The sequence below is a fragment of the Strongylocentrotus purpuratus genome, unplaced genomic scaffold, assembly GCF_000002235.5.
Source record: "Strongylocentrotus purpuratus isolate Spur 01 unplaced genomic scaffold, Spur_5.0 spur5_scaffold_11, whole genome shotgun sequence".
NCBI lineage: Eukaryota > Metazoa > Echinodermata > Echinoidea > Camarodonta > Strongylocentrotidae > Strongylocentrotus > Strongylocentrotus purpuratus.
The window spans coordinates 14,213,742-14,234,997 of NW_022145596.1; the positions used below are offsets into that span (position 1 = coordinate 14,213,742).

Below are 21,256 nucleotides of genomic sequence, written 5' to 3' on the forward strand. Positions count from 1 at the left end.
GGTGGGATATTTCGAGAGGGGCAGTGAGTGAGGCATCACAACAAAATGTTGTATGACTTCTGGATAATACAAGAACGGTTAACACATGGGAATATAGAAGAAAAGAAAAAACATGGGAGCGCAGTATTTGAAAAAACTATGATTTTATATAATGTTACCTTTTGTGAGAACTGGGCATTTTCCAGCTTGGGAATTTCTTCCGTTTTGATGAGTTCATATTTCTGTACGAATCCGTCAAGATGGTAGCACATGACGAGCTCTGGCACATTACACATGAGATTATCCAACCAGTAATCTAATCCAGTCAGCACGTTTATCGGACTCTGGGTATCTCTGAAAGGAAAAATATTATAGAGGACAAAATTCTTACTACAACATGCATGCTCCCCAGGGAGTGGAAAATGTGCACACATTGTGTGCGGGTAAGCCTGAATCCGATGACCGGGGTAATAATATATCTGTAAAGCACTTAGGCACATCGTTGGATCGGTGTATTGAGCGCTATATAAAAAAACGGATTATTATTATTATTATTATGAAGCATATAGAGTCGCTGTTCATTTTATATGACACAAACTATACTTCATGCCACGTTAAAGATTCTTACAAACATCTGTTTTTCTTCCTTATTAACAGGTGTCTACTATTTCCTTGTAAAACAAGACAGAAAAAGCTTTAATCACATAGCATATAAACAAGGTGTTTCAATAAAAATAAAAAAACTACCTTGAAATGAAATGAAATTGATTTGAATGATTAAATTGAATCCATACCACAAACATGGTACCCTTGTAGGCATCCAAGAAACAATGAAAATGAGAAAGAAGTGTGTAAATGGCGGATGAGCTCTATGTATTCCTATAAAAAATAAAAAAAATTAATGATAAGAACTATGGGCAACAATTATGATTGGAGGGCCCTCAGGGAGAACAGTTTTAATACTGATGAGGCTACCCTGGGTAAACAAGACATTTGTTATTATTATAATAATAATAAAACACACCATTAATTAGGCACTTAAAGACGAAGTTGAGTTCTGGTCATGCGATTGCATTGTGAAAGAAACGGTGTGGAACTGACCAGAAAAGGTTGATCATCTAGCATATAAGAATTTGTGTGTATTGCAAGGTTCTGGAATCATCAAAATGATAAGAAATTTGGCCAAGTCTTGGTAAAGTTACAAACACTGTACACAGAAAGATGTATATGGGACTTCACGAACATGTGGCCTAAAAAGCCGGCCCCCCCCCCCCCCCCCGATTTTTACGATGTTACATGTACATGCATATTTAGAATATGAAGGCATTTGAAGAGCCATGCTTTTCAGGAAACATGTCTTATCTGATGTTCTTCCACACTTGCATAATAAGAATGAGTAACGCTCACAAATTATTTTTCACCTCTTCCCAGAACTCAACCTTCTCTTTTATATGGTTGTTTCTAAGCGCACCATTTGTCTGTCTACAAATTACCAACCAAAACTTATAATGAACACACAAATTATAAATCTGTTCTTTTATTTTATATTATATTATCATTATTGTAACTTTAAACATCAATCATTTCTAAGTGTATATGAAGGGAAATCTAATAAAAAAAGTAGAAATTTAAGTGAACAGTTTACCTTAATCTTAGACTGACTGCGGGGTATGTTGTACCACCAAAGATGGGTAGATCGGTACCAATCAACATCCGTATGTCTTCAAACTGCCAGATGACTTGACGAGCAAACTGACTTACATCATCCTACAGTGAAAGAAAATCTGATTCAGTGGCCATTCCTATACAGACCAACTTTTTTTATGGATCCCAGCATCATTGACAAGATGAAGATATAAATGTAACATGAACTTAAAGATAATGCGTACATAAAAGACCACCATCAGGTAAAGATTGAGTTTATTGCTTCTCTTTGGTGGTTAGCTGTCAATATTAACCCCTTCGTCTTCAATAATAGCACAACGCTTAGAAACAATCTTAGGCGCTATATAAATGCTACTTTTTAAAATTATTATTACTATGATTTTTATTATTATTATTATTATTATTATCATAATTGTTATTACTATTATTATCATCATAATTATTACTTTTATTATCATCATTACTATCATTATCATTATTACTATCATCATCGTTGTCGTCATCATCATCATCATCAACTTAAACAAAAATATCAATGAGCCCCACAGTGATTGATATACCTGTATAACTCTGTCTTCAATTGTCGCATTATCATATCCAGTATTAAATACATGGACATCATTATCATTGCTCAGAACCATCCTTAACTTTTTTTAAACGCAACAGAAAGTTTGGTCACACACGTATATATCAAGATTCACATGTACATTTACCTCTGGTGGCGCTGGGAGCTGCTGCAGTGCTTTGGCTAACTCAGGGATCTGACCTTCCTCCGTCTCCTCAATGTTGTACCCTGGTCCCAAGCTAAATGTAGCGTCATAAATAAAACAAAGAAAATACAGTCAAACCTGCTTTAGTGACCACCTGTATGGAAAGACCACCTGTCTATAAAGACAGCAATTTTTTTCTCCCTTGAACTGTGTTTCTCATTGAAACATGTGTTATAGGAACCTGTATGTGAAGACCACCTGCTCTTAAAGACTGCTTTTGTCGTCTCCTTTGAGTGGTCTTTATACACAGGTTTCACTGTACCATATAATAAGTAAGACACACAGGCTGATCTACATACTGGTATTGAGAGAAATTGCACATCCACCCCCCCCCCCCCCCAGTCCTCTTATAATACAAAATAACATGTGCTATTTTCATCATACTACCAAGAAATCATGACCATTTCTGCCCCCCCCCTCCCCCTTTGATGAGCAAACCTGACTGAATCCTGCTTTTAATAAATTCTTCAGGAAGCTTATAAATTTCAGGTATAAATAATTTGTCTATAGGATTGTCAAAATTACGAAAAGAAAATTTTGAAATCCAAAACTTCTCAAATCATTCAAAATATTACAAAGACTGACAATTATTACCAGAGACAATTAAACGATTCTGTGTAAACGATACACAAATCTGACCTAAAACTGACCCTAAATCCTATGGTTGTCACCCTAAAGTTAAGCAGCTTAACATTAATGTCTTGATATCAAGATATCAAAGATAGAGAAATGGATATAAAGATGAATTTCTTACATTCTAGCACAAAACAAACAACAAATGTGATGTCAACACCTATTATTAGAATTGTAAGAAATGTTCTTACTGGTCTGAATTCAGAACAGTCCGATATGCAAAATGATCATTTTTAAATTAATATACCGTAAAAATCCATACATACTATTTCTTACAAAGAAGATTATCCTAAAGTCAAAACTAAATCTTATAATTGTCATACATGAAACTGAGTTGGTACAGTAGTACCTAAATCTAATAAATTTCTTAATGAAATCATATAGTTGTGAGTATACATTTAAATCTAACAAATTGTAACAATGTATAATATATTTAAGTCATTTCCTCTTTTAAAGTCATTTCATTCATTTACTCTTATGAAATAGTCAGGATGCACAATTCATAATTTTCTATTGATAGCTATATGTATTTTCATTACCAATGAATACGTGAAAGGCAGGCCGGAAGGGTGAATTAAAAATCAGATCATGTCTTTTCAAAGAGCCGGGAGGACATTAAATCTTTATGCCCTTCTAGCCTTTCCTAATTTTAGAAACCTTTCCAGGAATGATCTAAGGAAAATAGACAAGTACCCTGTAAGCAATGAACTAGAAACAATGTAATTACCTCAAAATAGAAAGTTCGTCCAAGGTTTAGAGTTTAGTGCACTTATATCAAATTAATCTAAGTAAGCAGAGGAATTCACAGAAAGAAAATAGTATAGTATTAATGACTGCTTTGAGAGAAATAGCTGTTTTTATACGCTCAAGGGAGGGTTAGAATTGTGCTATTGCCCGAGGCGTGCCGAGGGCAATAGCCCAATTGTAACCGTATAAAAACAACTATTTCTCGAATATTAAAGCAGTCATTAATACTTTTATATGCCAAAAAAAAAGAGTCAACTTATGACACCACCTTGGCCTTTATCTAGTTTATCTGCACGGTTGTTTTTTTATGAGTGTATCTTTGAGAGTAGACTAAAAAATAAAAAATAAAACATAAAAAACTTTTGTCGAAGATGGGATTCGATCTCTTGCGCACCAACGATGATGCGAGCAAAATCACCGCCTGAGACCGCTCGGCCATCGCGCACTATTACCAATTATGGCAGTTTTCTCTGATATATAGATTAAAATGGATTGAAAACGGCTTCGCGTGATGGAAAGTTCGCGGCAGCTCCATAAACGGGCCCTTCTTTTACTTTTGCAATGCATTGGCACGAACTTAGATCAAGATCTATTGGCAGATGTTGTTTTTGGAAGTTTATTTTTCGTCTTTATGTCAACAATGCAAGATGAAATTGTCGGTAAGATCGATCGAGATTCAATTGTATTGAAATTACCGACCGATTCATCGCACACGTACGGTATCCTCGATCGCTCAGACCATTTTTTAACATGTCAACCTATGGGTATTTCACCAATACTGAAATATTTTCCCGGTAACCATGGTTACTGGGATTTTAGAACTATTTTTTAGAACTATTACATGGGTTTGGAATTTTACCGGGAATTTTACAGGAATAGTTAAAGTTTATGAATGCAATTTCGACCAATCAGATGGCTGGATTTCTTAAGTGAGGTACTGTATATAATACTTTATAGCAAAGTCATATTTTTGTTCTGTCTTCCTTCAAACATCTTGGTCTTGTGTGTTTTTCTTAACAACAGCTATAACTGTTGACATTTAAGTATGAATCTAAGTATCTTTTTACCTTTTTTCCCCTCTCTTTTTTCTTCTTCTCACTCTCACTCTCTCTCTCTCTCTCCCTCTCTCTTTCTTTCTCTCTCTCTTTCTTTCCCTCTCTCTCTTTCTTTCCCTCTCTCTCGTTCCATCTCCCTCTCTAGTTGATTTTTGTTTGTTGTTGTTGCAGTTATTACTACTATTATTACTATTATTATTATTATTATTATTATTATTATTATCATTATCATTATCATTATCATTATCATTATTATTATTATTATTATTATTATTATTATTATTATTATTATTATCATTATCATTATTATTATTATTATTATTATTATTATTATTATTATTATTATTATTATTATTATTATTATTATTATCATTATTATTATTATTATCATTATTATTATTATTATTATTATTATTATTATTATTATTATTGTCATCATTATTGATATCAATATCATTATTATCAATATTATTGATATCAATAACATTATCATCAATAGTAGTAAAAGTAGTAGTAATAGTAGTAATATAAGTAGTAGTAGTAGTAGTAGTAGTAGTAGTATAGTAGTAGTAGTATAGTAGTAGTAGTAGTAGTAGTAGTAGTAGTAGTAGTAGTAGTATCATCATAATTATTGATTTATTAAAAAAAATATCATTCTGATTAATAATAATAGTAATAGTGCATATAGCATCATGCTACATGTACATCTTTATGCAATTCTAAAGGACTTTGGATGATATTTAATTCTACCACAACCTCTTCAGGAAAGGGAGGGCATCATTTACATCATATCCTAGAAAAATTGAATTCATTTTGCAAGAGTTGTTTGCTACTTAGTCTTAGTCTTATTCTATTTGACCTTCCCTCACCTTCTTAAAGAAATAAAGGACATCATGGTGAGCCTGATAACCTAAAAAGTGTAATTACATCACACAAGTCAAGACAAAGTTAATCCATGGCATAGATTTGGTTCACTAAGCTTTAATTAGGAACATACTCATTGGTACAAGTGCTTCAAGTGAAACCAATCAAGGCATTTGAAGTTGTATTTTCAATTGATAATTATTATCACCAGAAGGTACAGATTGTTAAGAAAGTACTTGATTTATTAAAGCATGTAGAAGGTGATCGTGAATACATGCCGACCTTAATGAGAGAAATGGGGAACTGCTCTAGCTGGATGCAACATTAAAATCAGTTGTACAAACCTATGTGCTAACTTGATCCTTAACTGAAAGTCAATAATGGTACTATACAGTAGGCTTGGGGGTGCACCATGTGAGAGAGAGGGAGGATTGAGGAGTCCTGAAATGGTACTGCGATTACTATCCCATATGTTTTTAATTGTAAAAATGATAGTGATTGAAATACCAATAAATCTAAAAGCTAGAATGCTAGAAAGAGCATAATGATAAAATGATTAGATTGTTGATTAGTATTTAAAAGAGAAATTTAACTCATTTATATGAATTTTTAGAGCACTTTCATTACACATGACAAAAATTCGATGAAAATTTCTATCAGGACACAACGTACATGTACTCGACCATGTGTATGTCCTTACTTGTTTACTTAATCAGAACACTGGTAACTAATATTTTTCAAATAAATGGAGCTCTTCAAAATTAATTAATACTGCTAACAGGCCTGGGATTAACATTTTCCATGTTTTGCATGTTTTCAACCAATATCACTCTAAAGAGATAGGGGAAACCATGAGGCAAGTACACCTATATAGTGCATATTAAAAAGAAGTGTATCCAAACTATGGTAGCTTCTAATTAAAAAACCATAACCAAAGTGACCTTGAATCTTATTTCGTGGTAAAGGATAACTAATTTCCTGTCTAATGATAACCTATTAATAATTGTGCTTGCCAAGGATGACTGAGCAGCTGGCTTTTCAAACAGTATTGGTAAAATCCTCATATTCCAAGTTTAGGCTGAAGCAAGGAATGCGGATCAAAAGCCAAGATACGTTGCATCATTTTAGACCAGGAAGCACTTAAGTAGGGAAGCACGAGGCATCATCGAACATTCAAAAGGATTTAAGACCAAAGAAGAACATGCATATGACCTGACCCATATTCGTTCCACCAGCCCATGCCCAAACTCGGTGCAAGTCAATTTTGTCAACACTTTTTAAAGACCCTGGGGCCGTTTCTCAAAACCGTCATAAGTCTAACTTCTTGGACATCCCATTGAAACGTGTATTATAGAATTAAGACACGTTTCTATAGGATGTCCACAAACTTAGACATATGACGGTTTCGAGAAACTGGCCCCTGGTGTTTAATCACCTGTGGCAGAAATATTATGAATAGGATATCATTGGACAGAAAACAGGTTACTCTTCATCCTGAAATAGATTTCAAAGTCATATAGGTTATGAATTTTTAATTAGGAGCTACCAAAGTACGGTGAACCCTTTTGTTGTTACCCACTTTATCAATCCTACACCCAGGTGATACCAAATGAATCATACCAATAATAAAACATATTAGAAGTGAAGTATTGTTTTTACCTGTGATAAAGGAACTTGGAGAGGAGATTTGACGTCTGTCTATTCTCTGAGGTCTTATGCTGGCTCTGAAACTTGTTCTCGCCGTCATTCTGAACCAGTCTCATGAACACATCCTTTAACCATTTCTGCTCCGACTGATCAGTCATCAAAGAATTAAAAGAATACAAGTGATGGATAGGATATTACATGATGGAGAAAACACGGGGATGTGAAAGGGTCAATCATCAAAAAGAAAATATTGTTCTTACTGGTTACCTTTAATATTCATTACCGGTAATGCCTTTAGATTGGGTTAGACATTTCCTCTAGATATATCACTGATTTGTTTATCCAAACTAATCATAAGTAATGTGGAAGGACCATTCATTGAAGAGAGAACAGGAGGATGTGAATGATCATTTCTTAAAGACATAAAACAGGTTGATGTGAACGGAATAATATAACATTTTAAAAAGGGATACCATTAATGTGATGTCATGTGCATGGAAGATGGATGCACAGATAACAGGTACATATTTCAATAAGAACACATTCCAAAGTTTGTAACCGTTCTTTTGTCAACATCTAAGCAACTCATTTCAGATTCTGCATCACGCACATTGTTAACAGGTATATTATTACTTAGTACTAATACAACTGAAACTCAAAGGTTGAGAGATCTGGAAGGGGAAACGTGTCTGTGTCTGTGCCTGTGCCCTTGGGCCATGCACATGACATGGACATTAATGTTTCATAAACGAAAACACATGGTAATGTGAGGATCTATAATGCATCTATGACAAAAGTCGATGAAAAAAGTTTCCGTAACACCAATGACCCTGAACTACCTATAACATTACCTTTCTTCCAGGCTTTTGAAAAATTTCCTTCTTTAAATGAGATTATTTTCAGTGAAATTAGGATTTTGAAAGAAGGCTGCCACCTCTATCTCTCTCCAAGCAGAGCTTGTATTGGAATTATGGTTTGAACTAAACTTCTACATTCAATACTTAAACACCTCTGTATTAAAGATAAAGGGGAAAACTTCCATAGGCTGGGAGCAAGGCTAACAAGGCTACCAGTGGCTGTGTCCCTCATTTTGTAATTGAAATCATAAAAAATTACGAGGTGGGTTCATGTACCTGCAATTTTGCAACATTTTTGTTGATATGTAGAAGAAACTATACAAATACAGCCCTCCCTCGTAAATTGACAATGCTTTTGGTCTTCTACATGTGTATACTTTTCATAACCAAGGAAAATACCAATGTGCTTTTCATACATCAAACTGTAGAGAAATGAACCCACGTCAACTCAACTTTAGTCATTATTCAGTGACATGTCAACATTTGCCATATTGCAAGATAAGCAAGGGGAGGAGGAGAAGAGGAGTTCAAATTCAAAGTATTCAAATATTCATAAAACTGTATTTATGTTTCTTTATCTCTGTCTCTCTGTCTCTCTCTGTCTCTTTCTATCTCTGTCTCTGTCTCTCTCTATGCCTGTCTCTCTCTCTATATATATACTGTATACATATATATATATATATATATATATATATATATATATATATATATATATATATATATATATATATATATATATATCTCTTTCACTCTTTCTTCTTCACTCGCCTATTTTGCAATGAACAATGATTAAGTGGGTTACTTTGTGAAAAAAAGGTTTTCGATAACTGTCAGTCATCTCCCAGATATTTCCAAAGATTCAACTTTCATTATAATTGTTTAGGTTTAATGAACCTCTTCTGTTAGACATCATTTAGATGCTGGTAGAGATCAAGTTTCTGGTATGAATCGACTTTGTTTACCTGTAAGGTATTATTTACCAAGTAGAATAGAGCCAGAAGGGCATAGCTCATATAGCATTCCAAAGAGTTAGAACCCTTCTCAATATGCTTGGAGGATCAAGTTGCAGTGGGAAAAGGGGCTTTCTTCCCTGTCAGACATTCTCAAGATGCTGGTAGAGATCAAGTTAGTGTTAAATGGGCTTTGGTCCCCCATAAGACTCCCCTTATACCATATGTTGAGAGTCAAAAGGGCGTTAATTTTGTTTGTACATAGAATTGGTACTCTTCTGACCCTCAACAGACAAGATGTTTGTACAAAAGTAGAGATCAAGTTTAAGGTGTGAACAGGGGTACTGCTTACCTGTTAGGCATTTGTAATAGATGCTTCTAGAGATCATGTCGACATTATGGAGATTGTTCTGTTTACATGTGATGTAGAGATCGATTTTGTGGTATGAACAGAAGCTTCGCTTACCTGTGAGGCATCCCTTAGGTGCTTATAGAGATCGAGTTTATCCAGAAGAAGAGTTTTTCCGATACGATGGACCGCCAAGCTGACCTGGTCGTTACTAAAGGGGATCTTCAGCAACTTTTTGATGTTCTGAATAAAGAAATTGAATTTCATGTGAAGAAGAAATGCATCTGTGTGAGTCTGTATCTACTTTGTTAGTTTCATATTATAAGGCAAAGTGAAACCAGGGTAAAAATAAGTAGTATAGGCTAACATATGATTGAGAAGGTAACTGGGGAGTGATATCTCAGAAATTCATTTCTCCATATCAATCATTTATCAACACATGAGTAGGTGGAATGGAGGAATGATAAACATGTATAGAAAAGAAATTGTATGAAATGAAAGAATATGGATGGAGGGAGGGAAAGAATATGGATGGAGGGAGGGAAAGAAAAAGAGAAAGCAACAGAAAGGAGAAATGGAGAGAGACACAGATGAGGGAGAAATGAGATAAAAAGACATCCAAGGGCAAAAATGGGAAACTGAGAGAAAGAAAAAGAGATTACAAGAGAGAGCAAGAGAGAGAGAGAGAGAGAGAGAGAGAGAGGGAGAGAGAGAAAGAAAGAGAAATAACAGCAATAAATTGATTACCGGTAAAAAAGGAAGAAATTTCTTGAAATTACAAATTTAAATAGCAAGAATAGACAAATTGAGAAAACAAATTTTCAAATACAGACTGATTTTAACACAATTCAGTCAATTCACATATAATTCAGAAAAAAGAAATATCATGATTAGTGCTGTAACATCACGGATATCTCCAATTCCGTTTAACCGCCAGTCAAAACCGGACGGTTTTCGGTTAAACGGTTAAAAAAATATTAAAAATAATATTTTTTTTTTTTGGAAAAGCGGGAAAGACTTTCATTCAACTGCAAGGTGCATTTGAAGGTGCCGATTTGTGCTTGTGAACTTGTCACAAATAATAGTAACAATGTCGTTTTCAGAAGAATGTGTAAGATCATAAATGTAAATTAAAAACAGTAGAGGACCTAAGATAGAACCTTGTGGTACGCCGTGTGTAAAAGTTGGATGAATTATTATTATAAACTACATATTGAGATCTATTACAAAGATTACTTTCAAACCAAGATGACAGACAAATTGGAGTGTTGTTCTAGTTTTGGAGTGGTGAGTCAACACACATTGCCAGGCATAGTGCCAGGTGGAGGGGCACAAATCGATTCTGGCTAACTCACACATTTTGTTAGTTGCAAATATGATTGAGACCTTCTCAGCTGATGTAAAACCCACATATAGAATGAAATACAAAAAGAGGGCAATTTTTTTTTAAAGAGCACCCAATGCTGTAATTCGACAGGCGGAGTAAGTCTCTTTTGTCCGTCATCCGAACATGAATGTGGTACATGCCGTGAAAACATCCCTTTGTTCACTCAAGCTATTTTTGGATTTGTTATTGCGAGATTGAGATCGATCTCCTCGCTCCAACGTTTCCTAATTTTGTATTTTTGCCTCAGCTCTTTTTCCATCTCCCCAGAGCTAGAATTATTCTCCACTTCCCTGTAATTTTTTTTCTTCACGGTGTTCATGTACGTGTATGTATCTGACATTTACGAACAAACAAAGGAGAGCTGTAGGGACACGGCACGCTTGGAACACAACAGAGGCAACTTCTTTCATTCTACTGCATTCACGATTAGATTGAGAGCAGAAACAAGGTCACTTTTTTTTTCCTTCATCAAAACAAGTGCTTCTTGAGATCGAACACTTGTCAGTAGCCAATAACAAATCACTTCAATCTTTGCCTACAGCGGTCGATTCCATGATATAAGCTTTCTCATTTGAAATTCAAGCCATGACACATGTACTTCCTCATGGTTATTAAAAATTTAATTCTTACATCATGCCTGTGAATATCGGCCGCTCTCTATCAGTCATGGCCCAATTGTTTTTTAATTTTTATTGATTGAGTTTGGAAATAGAGAGATAAAATAGAAATACATCTCCTAGCTTCCACTATCTATTTCTTGTTGTTGTTACAAAATGATTATACATTATAACTTAATGGATATGTTTACATCATAATATTGAATTTGATTTTAAATCGTATGAAAATGAATCTATAATATAATTAAATTTCTATTTATTTTCTACATACTTCAACCTGTTGAATCCAGTATACCACACATGAAAGTAGAAGCCAAAAATTGATTTCTATTAAACAAATTAAGCTGACATTAAAAGTTTTGTTATGAATAAAAAAAAACTGTAAATGTTTGTGCACTATTGACAGGTCTGAAAGGAAATCGGCTACAAAGCCGCTTTGAGCTTTTAATAAAATAACAAAGCAACATTTTATAGAAAGCAGGTACATTACTAGATAACATTCTAAACAATTATTTCAGAGATGTAGAAAATGGAGGGGGTATTTTTTGTATTCATTTTACCCAAATAAATTACTCACAAGATATCTCACTCTTCTGTAGAGAAAAGTCACTTTATAATGATTCAACAACAGCAAAAAAACATTTTGAAGTGTTATAGGTATAAACACATATTATAGTGGTATTTAAAATGTCTATTTTAGGCATTTCTGTCTAAATTTACATGTACATCATACTAAACCTGTTAAAGGCCATGAGCGTCCTTGGACGGTGTGTGCAATCTATAAGTTTACACTACTATTTTTATCATTAAAATTGTCTGAAAAAAATAATACTTGTCTGAACAGCTGACATTTTGGATTTCAACTCTGTGTCTTAAGTGCATCAAAATGAAATTAAAAAACAGCAGCAGTTCATTCTTCTCAAGGCCTTTTTTACAAAAGGGAAACCACTCAATGAACATCAAATTCGATATAGTCGTGCGCATCATGAATAGGCCATACTGCACTTGATATGAATTAAATCTAATAAAACGGGAGTGCATTCCAACAATTTTCAAACGTCTCTCTTCTCACCTCTGAAGCTGAAATGACATCAACGTCATCCATAATATCCGCATCTGCCATTCCAAAACTGATGTGAAAGAAAAGAAAAAAAAGTAAAATATAGGTAAAATACATAAAATGTATGTACAGTATGTAGGCTAAGACCCCTGTTACACATGCGTCGGCTTTTAAAGCGGGCCCCGGAGGCGGCCTCACGCCTGCAATTTGAAGCCGCCTCGAGATCATCAAACCCCTGTTACACATGATCTCGGGCCCATCTACACATAGGCCGGCCTCATGTCGCCTTTTCATGAGCTGACGTTGGGGCGGACTCCAGAAAGACAGAAAGAGAAACTGATAGAATGATCAAAACAAAGAAAAACATAAGGAATGACAGAAAGAGAAAGTGATAGAATGATAAAAACAAAGAAAAACATAAGGAATGATAGAGAGACAAAATGATAGAATGATAAAAACAAAGAATAACATAAGGAAAGACAGAGAGAGAAAGTGATAGAATGATAAAAACAAAGGAAAAACATAAGGAAAGACAGAAAGAGAAAGGGATAGAATGATAAAAACAAAGAATAACATAAGGAAAGACAGAAAGAGAAGGTGATAGAATGATAAAAACAAAGTATAACATAAGGAAAGACAGAAAGAGAAAGGGATAGAATGATAAAAAAACAAAGAATAACATAAGGAAAGACAGAAAGAGAAAGGGTTAGAATGATAAAAACAAAGAATAACATAAGGAAAGACAGAAAGAGAAGGTGATAGAATGATGAAAACATAAGGAAAGACAGAATGAGAAAGGGATAGAATGATACAAAACAAAGAATAACATAAGGAAAGACAGAAAGAGAAAGTGATAGAATGATAAAAACAAAGAATAACATAAGGAAAGACAGAGAGAGAAAGTGATAGAATGATAAAAACAAAGAAAAACATAAGGAAAGACAGAAAGAGAAAGGGATAAAATGATAAAAACAAAGAATAACATAAGGAAAGACAGAAAGAGAAAGGGATAGAATGATAAAAACAAAGAATAACATAAAGAAAGATGGAAAGAAAAAGGGATAGAATGATAAAAACATAAGGAAAGACAGAATGAGAAGGTGATAGAATGATAAAAACATAAGGAAAGACAGAATGAGAAAGGGATAGAATGATACAAAACAAAGAATAACATAAGGAAAGACAGAAAGAAAAAGGGATAGAATGATAAAAACAAAGAATAACATAAGGAAAGACAGAAAGAGAAAGGGATAGAATGATAAGAACAAAGAATAACATAAGGAAAGACAGAAAGAGAAAGGGATAGAATGATAAAAACAAAGAATAACATAAGGAAAGACAGAAAGAGAAAGGGATAGAATGATAAAAACAAAGAATAACATAAGGAAAGACAGAAAGAGAAAGGGATAGAATGATAAAAACAAAGAATAACATAAGGAAAGACAGAAAGAAAAAGGGATAGAATGATAAAAACAAAGAATAACATAAGGAAAGACAGAAAGAGAAAGTGATAGAATGATAAAAACAAATAATAACATAAGGAAAGACAGAAAGAGAAAGGGATAGAATGATAAAAACAAAGAATAACATAAGGAAAGACAGAAAGAGAAAGGGATAGAATGATAAAAACAAAGAATAACATAAGGAAAGACAGAAAGAGAAAGGGGCAGAATGATAAAAACAAAGAATAACATAAGGAAAGACAGAAAGAGAAAGGGATAGAATGATAAAAACAAAGAAAAACATAAGGAAAGACAGAAAGAGAAAGGGATAGAATGATAAAAACAAAGAATAACATAAAGAAAGATGGAAAGAAAAAAGGGATAGAATGATAAAAACAAAGAATAACATAAGGAAAGACAGAAAGAGAAAGTGATAGAATGATAAAAACAAAGAAAAAAATAAGGAAAGACAGAAAGAAAAAGGGATAGAATGATAAAAACAAAGTATAACATAAAGAAAGACGGAAAGAAAAAAGAGATACAATGATAAAAACAAAGAATAACATAAGGAAAGACAGAAAGAGAAAGGAATAGAATTATAAAAACAAAGAATAATATAAGAAAAGACAGAAAGAGAAAGGGATAGAACGATAAAAACAAAGAATAACATAAGAGAAGGTGGCAAAGGGCGCCCCATGTTTTATGTTGACAGGTCACGTCACTTCCGCTTATAAGCCGGGCCCGAGTCCACTTTGGTGTTACACCTACTGATTGCGGGACTGAGGCCGGCCTCAAACCACATCCAGAGGTGGACTGAGTCTACCTGGCCTCAGTGCGGCTTTTCAAAAAAAGTTGGTGTTACACATACGTCGAGCCGCCTCCGGGGCCGGCCTCAGTCCACTTCCAGACGTATGTGTAACAGGGGTCTAAGTAATAAAGGGAGTGGGAATATAAACATTTATATCAAACACTCCTCAAAAAAAGTTTGAAAATTCAGGTTTGAGCATTCATGTCTTTTTAGTTTATTATAATACTTGATGTTGGTATCATTAAAAAGCATGTTTAAGCCTCTTTACAATAATGCCCCATTTGTAATGATTGTGTTATCATGGTCTGTGCAGTACACCTGAATATGGGCAAAGTCAAAAGTGAAATGTTGCAAAATATATTGTTACTCCTTGAAAACACAATCCATCCTCCAAACGAATACAGAATTCACTATTGACAATACCAATGCATTTTGTAACAATTTACTTTTCTTTATCCTTTCACTGGGAGAAAAAAAAATATTCAAAATTAGGACTGAAACTTGAATGAACAGTTTCTAGTAGAGCTGATATAACTTCAAACAAATATTTTAGAAAAATGTAATTACTGAATTGCAAATAAATCAATAAATTTCATTTTCTTTAACTTTCTATATACAGTTAAAACTAATGGTCAACATAAGATATTGTAAAAAACACACAAAAATTAAGGAACACATTCATGTATTTATTACTTCTTACTGTAAAATTGGGGAGAAAAATAAAATATCTGGGAAAAAAAAAAAAATTTAAGAATCGGGAAACCGATTTTAATCGGTTATTATCAGGCCTGTAATAAGTCTTCCCCTTCCCCTGGTGAAAAGATGAAAACTATAGATTGTTGCAGAATATCCGGTTTTAAAAAAAAAATGAACTAAGTACTTTCACCTAAAAACATGCTAGAGAACTTTTAGGTCCATATTTTTCTTTTTTTACATAATGACAAAAATATGAGGCTATAAGAGGCTACTAAAGAGTAAATACTTAATGAACTTGATGAAAAACTGTTTGCATGCAATCAATAATGCATTCTGATAACTGTGTTCCTGTCAGTGTGTACACTTCAACATCAATGCGTGGAGAGTCAACTATAAATTTCTTGGAATTTTAATTATTATATTATATAATAATTAAAATTCCTAGAAATATATAGTTGATATCTCTTAGAAGCATTAGATCAGCATAAGAAGAAAAAACAGCCATTCCAACATTTACTGACTGATTTCTCATCAGCAGTCAATATCTACAAACTATCAAATTTCTCGAAGATGTTTCTCTCCAAAATTTTCTGTTCTCAGAATCATCAGTTTTGTTGGATTTTCCCCAGCACCCAGCAGTTTTTGTCTTTTGGATCACAAATGTTTATGGCATCCTTTATAACCTGGCCTGCTTTCTGTTACCATGGTATACCTTTCATACTACAAATGTTTGGTAAGAAGTCTATTGGGGAGTTGTAACATAATCAAATCTGTCTAGGCAAAAGGTAGCTTGTATGCACATCAATCAACAAATGGCATTAAGCTCCACCCTTTTGTGATATACAGTCAACAACTAAATTATTCATCCCCTTACCAAGTTTTGTAATTTCTCTAAGTATATGAAAAATTGATTTGTCCTCATTTATATTTTTGAGAATGTGATATTAAAGCTTACATCTAAAAGTATTCAATAAAGGCCCTAATTGAACCAGTCGACCTTTCATTCTTGATTTATAAAAAAAACAAAAAAAACATCAAATTTACAAGGAGTATGTATATTTGTTTTAATCCAAACGCATCGGTATCACTGGAATATCAGCCGATTGGGATTGCCATATCCTGCATTATTCATTTTATAGAGTGTCAGTAATAATTCAACATTCGAAAAAGTTACCTCAACATATTTTGATTTGCAAGAGGATGTGTATACACAATTCATCATTCTCTAGCACTTCAGAGCACTAGTATGCAAACTATTCTGTGTTGTGTCAAAAATTATATGTTGAATGTAGCACCTTTCAAAACAATAAAAGGGGAGTCCCCCCTGATAATAAGTTGGTTTAATAGCCGCAGACAATGAGAGAAACAGTCAGTGAAAATTTGAGCAAATTCTGATTACAAATAAGAAAGTTATGAATTTTTGAAGTTGTGATCAATCAAACCAAAGATTTTTAAGAGCTGGAGGCCCAAAAGGCAACAAATTATTCCAAGCAGCTGCCGTTTTCTATGATTGCACAATAGAATCTACTGGTTTGCTGCTAGATAGGACTCCATCTCTTAAAACTTCTTGATCAAACACAAAATTGGCAACTCTGTGACGTATCTTGTGAGCTCGCCTACCATTTGCTCTATACTAAAATATTCTGAAATTGTGTTTTTCCCTAAAGAAAATTTTCAATCATATATATGCACCCTAAATATAATTATTGCAAATATTTTTCTATTCAACCCCTGTATGGAAAAAATCTATTCCGTTATCAAAAATAAAGTAAATCAAAGTATAGCTTACTGTTGAAATTTATATTTTTAAATAGCAATAATAATATCATTTGTGACATATTTGACTTTGCCCCAAAATTCAATGCAATACAATTTGGTAGACTAAGTAGGTGACTGTTCACAGATTCATGATGATAAGTTGTAGATACCTGTAGATCATATAGCTCTTCAAACTTTCAATGATTATATCTGCAGCCTAATTATTAAGAATGTACAATGAAGGTAGCTATTTATTTTGATATAATAATTTAACCATCAGTATGATATATCATTTTAAAATATAAATACCTCTTAGTATTACTTGTATGCAAATGGTCATCTATAAGAGTTGATGACTTACATTAGAAGAACTGTTCCCCACTTAAAGTAGCTATAACCAACATTACAGTGATTTTAATGGTATTATGGTAAACAATTTCTAATGAAACTAGTATTACACAAAGTATTCATTCTAATAACTATTACCATACAGTAAAATTTCAATGTATTACTTTGATCATAATGCATCTCTTAAATTTCGATACAACTATCATCATATATTGTACCCAATTTCAATGTAACAGAAACTATTACAATCAACATCGTTTTACATCGTAAGCAAGTTATTTATTTTAGTGGAAATGTAACTATTATCATGAATTCTCACTTAAAATTTCTTACTACTAAATGACCAGAATCAGAATTCATAACAGATTTATAACATCACCATTATTAACATCATGGGTGCTTTCGAATAAAACATAATTAAAACTACAATTGCAATTCAATTACATAGTAAAGATTAATCCTCAAGTTTAATAAAATGTTATTTTCATTTTTATTTGTTTTTGCTGTTGTTCACTTTACGATACTATAATCATTTGCTCTAAGTACTAAATTTAGTTAATTATCAAGTCAACTTAACGTTTGTATTACCATGATACATGTTTATATTATATACTTATTGATATCTTACATTTATATTATAAAATTTGCAAAGAATGTTGGTTCATACAATTTGCTTTTTAATATGTAATACTTTTGTAATGTTTACTTATAATACTGTTAACATTTTGTATTGTTCTATCATTTTCCTATTCATGTTTTGTGTTACATCTAAAAGGACAACTGTCAAAATAACTGACTATGCAACCCTGGGTAAAAGACGACAAGAAATATATAAAAATCTAAAATGAAATATAATTTTACCTTGTTAAAGTTACCTTGATATATTACAAAGTTAGCCTTTGGTCCATGTATTAGGCACTTGTAACAGTATGGCAAAGCCAAATAGGAGGAGACTTGTGTGGGTTAGTATTAAATAAAATACATAATCTTAAATAATAATTTACCATGACATATCGTTTCAAAATAGTTATTTAACGTGATATATTGCATAACTCAGAACGCCATTGTGAGTTAGTTATTTTAGTTACCTTGAAATATCAGCAGGTTCTCCTCTGATCCATGTATTAGGTACTTGTATTGTAGGGCCATTACGAAGCCAGTTGGGAGGGGGCTGATGAAGATTGGTATTCGGCTTCAGCTGAGAATAAGGGAACAATCTCTGCATCACACGAGGAAAACGCACTTCGGTTTTGGATTTCACCACCTGAAGAAAAAGAGAAAGCGATTGTGTAAAGGGGCAGGTCACTCTAACGCATCATAAGTTACATTGTATATGTTGTGTATAGGAGCAACTTCTCATCTCAACTCTAGTTGACTGCAGTCTAGAGCTGCTCAATCCAGACAAAGTTACTCAATTAATGTTTACTTGAGGAAACAAATGTTCCTGGCTAAAAACGTATAGTGAAACCTGCCTTAGCAACATACTGTATAAAACTACCGCCTGCATTTTACGACCATATTTTCTGTTTCCCCCCATTTCTCATAGAAACCTGTTCTGGAGTAAACTGATGTCTACTTCTTAAATTAAAACCACATTTCTTGTCTCCCTCAAGGGGTCTTTATGTCTCTATGCAGGTTTCACTCTACAGCATAAAATGTGTGAAAAAAGAATAGCCTTCCAATTTTTGTGTTTGATGTCATATATTTAAAGCTACACAACTCTCATTAGTAACTGTTATTAAACTTTCACTCATTTGTTCCTCTTATTCTCCTGCATGTACTTTTATAATCGTTTATATTTAAAAAATAATTAAAGGAACTTTAATTTAAAGTTGTTTCTTTCTTATCTTCTTCTTCCTCTTCTTCTCCCTTGCATTCTTCTTCTTCTTCTTCTTCTGATTTATATTTCTCCTTCTTCTTCTTTCATTTCCTTTTCTTCTTTTCCTTCTTCGCATTCTTCTTCTTCTCGATCTTCTACTTCTTCTTCCATTTCTCCATCTTCTTTTTCTTCCATTCCTTTTTCTTCCATATCTTTTTCTTCTTCTTCTTCTTCTCCTTCTTCTACTTCTTTATGTTCTTCTACTTCTTATTCCATTTATTCTTCTTCCTCTTCATCTTGTTCTTCTTCTTGTTCTTCTGTTCTTCATCTTCTTATTTTTCCCCTTCTTTCTTAAAAAATTAAATTCCAACTTAATTTTCCCCATCCAGTGAATCAATAATCAACTTCAGAACTCTGCTGTAAAGCCACACAGATATCGTGGGGGTACAAACGTAACTCTTACCAATTTATTAATAATACAGTGCACATTACAATGATACAGGTCCCAATACATAAAAGGCAAACCAAGTGAGAAATCCAGGAATATGCCCATGTTATTATGTAGGCCTACGTAAAGGCGGTACAGAAACTGTCATGCATGGGACTACACAATAATAATAATACGATCCAGGTAGACAAATGATATCCAATGAAAATAATAATTACCAATGCATCCCCTCCTTGTGATTCTTCTTTGACGGGTCCATCATCAGCATCCTTATCTGATTCACCTTCCATGTTCTCACTCATCCTCAAATTATACCCCTTCTACGATTTTAGTGTAATTAATGACCAGCATGTGTCAAGATTTTTCCGGATGTTTTGATCAAACGACGTAGTCTATTTATTCAGTATTGAATTTACAATGTTCGAACAACAAATGCAAATTTCTTTCTTTTTTAAAACTAAAACTGATTTTCATTCAGTTATTTATAATAAACTATTCTATTCAGATTATCTGTATTATATCTTAGATATTTTTTGTCCCAACAATTTGAGACAAACTTTTTATTATATGAAATAACGTCATTTCAAGGATGGAATAAAGGCCAAACTCCCAAGTAGAAATTGTTATTTTTGAATCTCTTTTATTGGGATTTTTTTTTCCTCCATCACATTTTATAAGGCCTTACACTGGCGTACTGATGGGGAGTTGGGGCAGTTGACCCCAAATAAGATTCAAGCATGGTTATTTTCCGGCTATTTTTCTTCTCAATGCCAGAAGCGGCACTCCCACAGAGGGGGGGGGGGGGGGGGGGCGGCCGGGGGGCGGGGGGATTCAGGTTCCCCAAAGTGCCACTTGTTACATAGGACAAGTGTCCCTTTTTTAAAACTAATAACAGTCCTAGTTTCTCTCTTTTCAGGTGCGAGAAATTCTCTTCTCTTCACCTCTGATATGTTTGCCCTTTTTTACATTGACTCGATCGTGTTCCTTTTCCTGTTTAATAAGTGCACCTTTTCCTTGGTAATAAGAACCTCCTTCCACTAAAATGCCACTTTTCACATCTGATAGTAAAGTGCCCCTTTTATTTTGACACGTGCCCCATTTCCTTTCTATTTCCTTCGGATACTGCCCCTTTTCCTTGTTTATATGAGCCCCTTCCCCTTTTCAAAATGCCCCTTTCCACATCTGATTAATGCCCCTATTAAAATCTGACAAGTGTCCTTTTCCTTTCAACAAATTCCCCATTTACATTCTTACAAGTGCCTTTATTCATCTCTGTTTGGGTGTTCCTTCTCAGGTCATGCAAGAAGTGCCATTTTCACCTCTGATATAATTACCCTGTTTATTTTGACTCGAGCAC

At 33.6% G+C, this 21,256-nt stretch overlaps 1 protein-coding gene across 3 annotated transcripts in view; it reads right to left on the reverse strand.

The window, feature by feature from the left end:
• LOC100890727 (erythroid differentiation-related factor 1) overlaps nt 1–20,300 on the reverse strand; it is a 40,739-nt gene extending 20,439 nt beyond the window's left edge. For 2 of the 3 annotated variants that reach the window (XM_030980728.1, XM_030980729.1), the window contains exons 1-8: nt 20,118–20,300; nt 18,721–18,896; nt 12,593–12,650; nt 9,634–9,759; nt 7,373–7,506; nt 2,358–2,448; nt 1,625–1,746; nt 159–333 (exon numbers count right to left, since the gene is read on the reverse strand). In XM_030980728.1, the coding sequence (XP_030836588.1) occupies nt 159–333; nt 1,625–1,746; nt 2,358–2,448; nt 7,373–7,506; nt 9,634–9,759; nt 12,593–12,650; nt 18,721–18,896; nt 20,118–20,201 (966 nt within the window). In that variant the 5' untranslated portion in view covers nt 20,202–20,300. Of the gene's footprint in view, nt 1–158; nt 334–1,624; nt 1,747–2,357; nt 2,449–7,372; nt 7,507–9,633; nt 10,033–12,592; nt 12,651–18,720; nt 18,897–20,117 lie in introns of those variants that run through there. The other variant, XM_030980730.1, reaches the window with a different exon arrangement.
• Nucleotides 20,301–21,256: the final 956 nt, after the last annotated feature.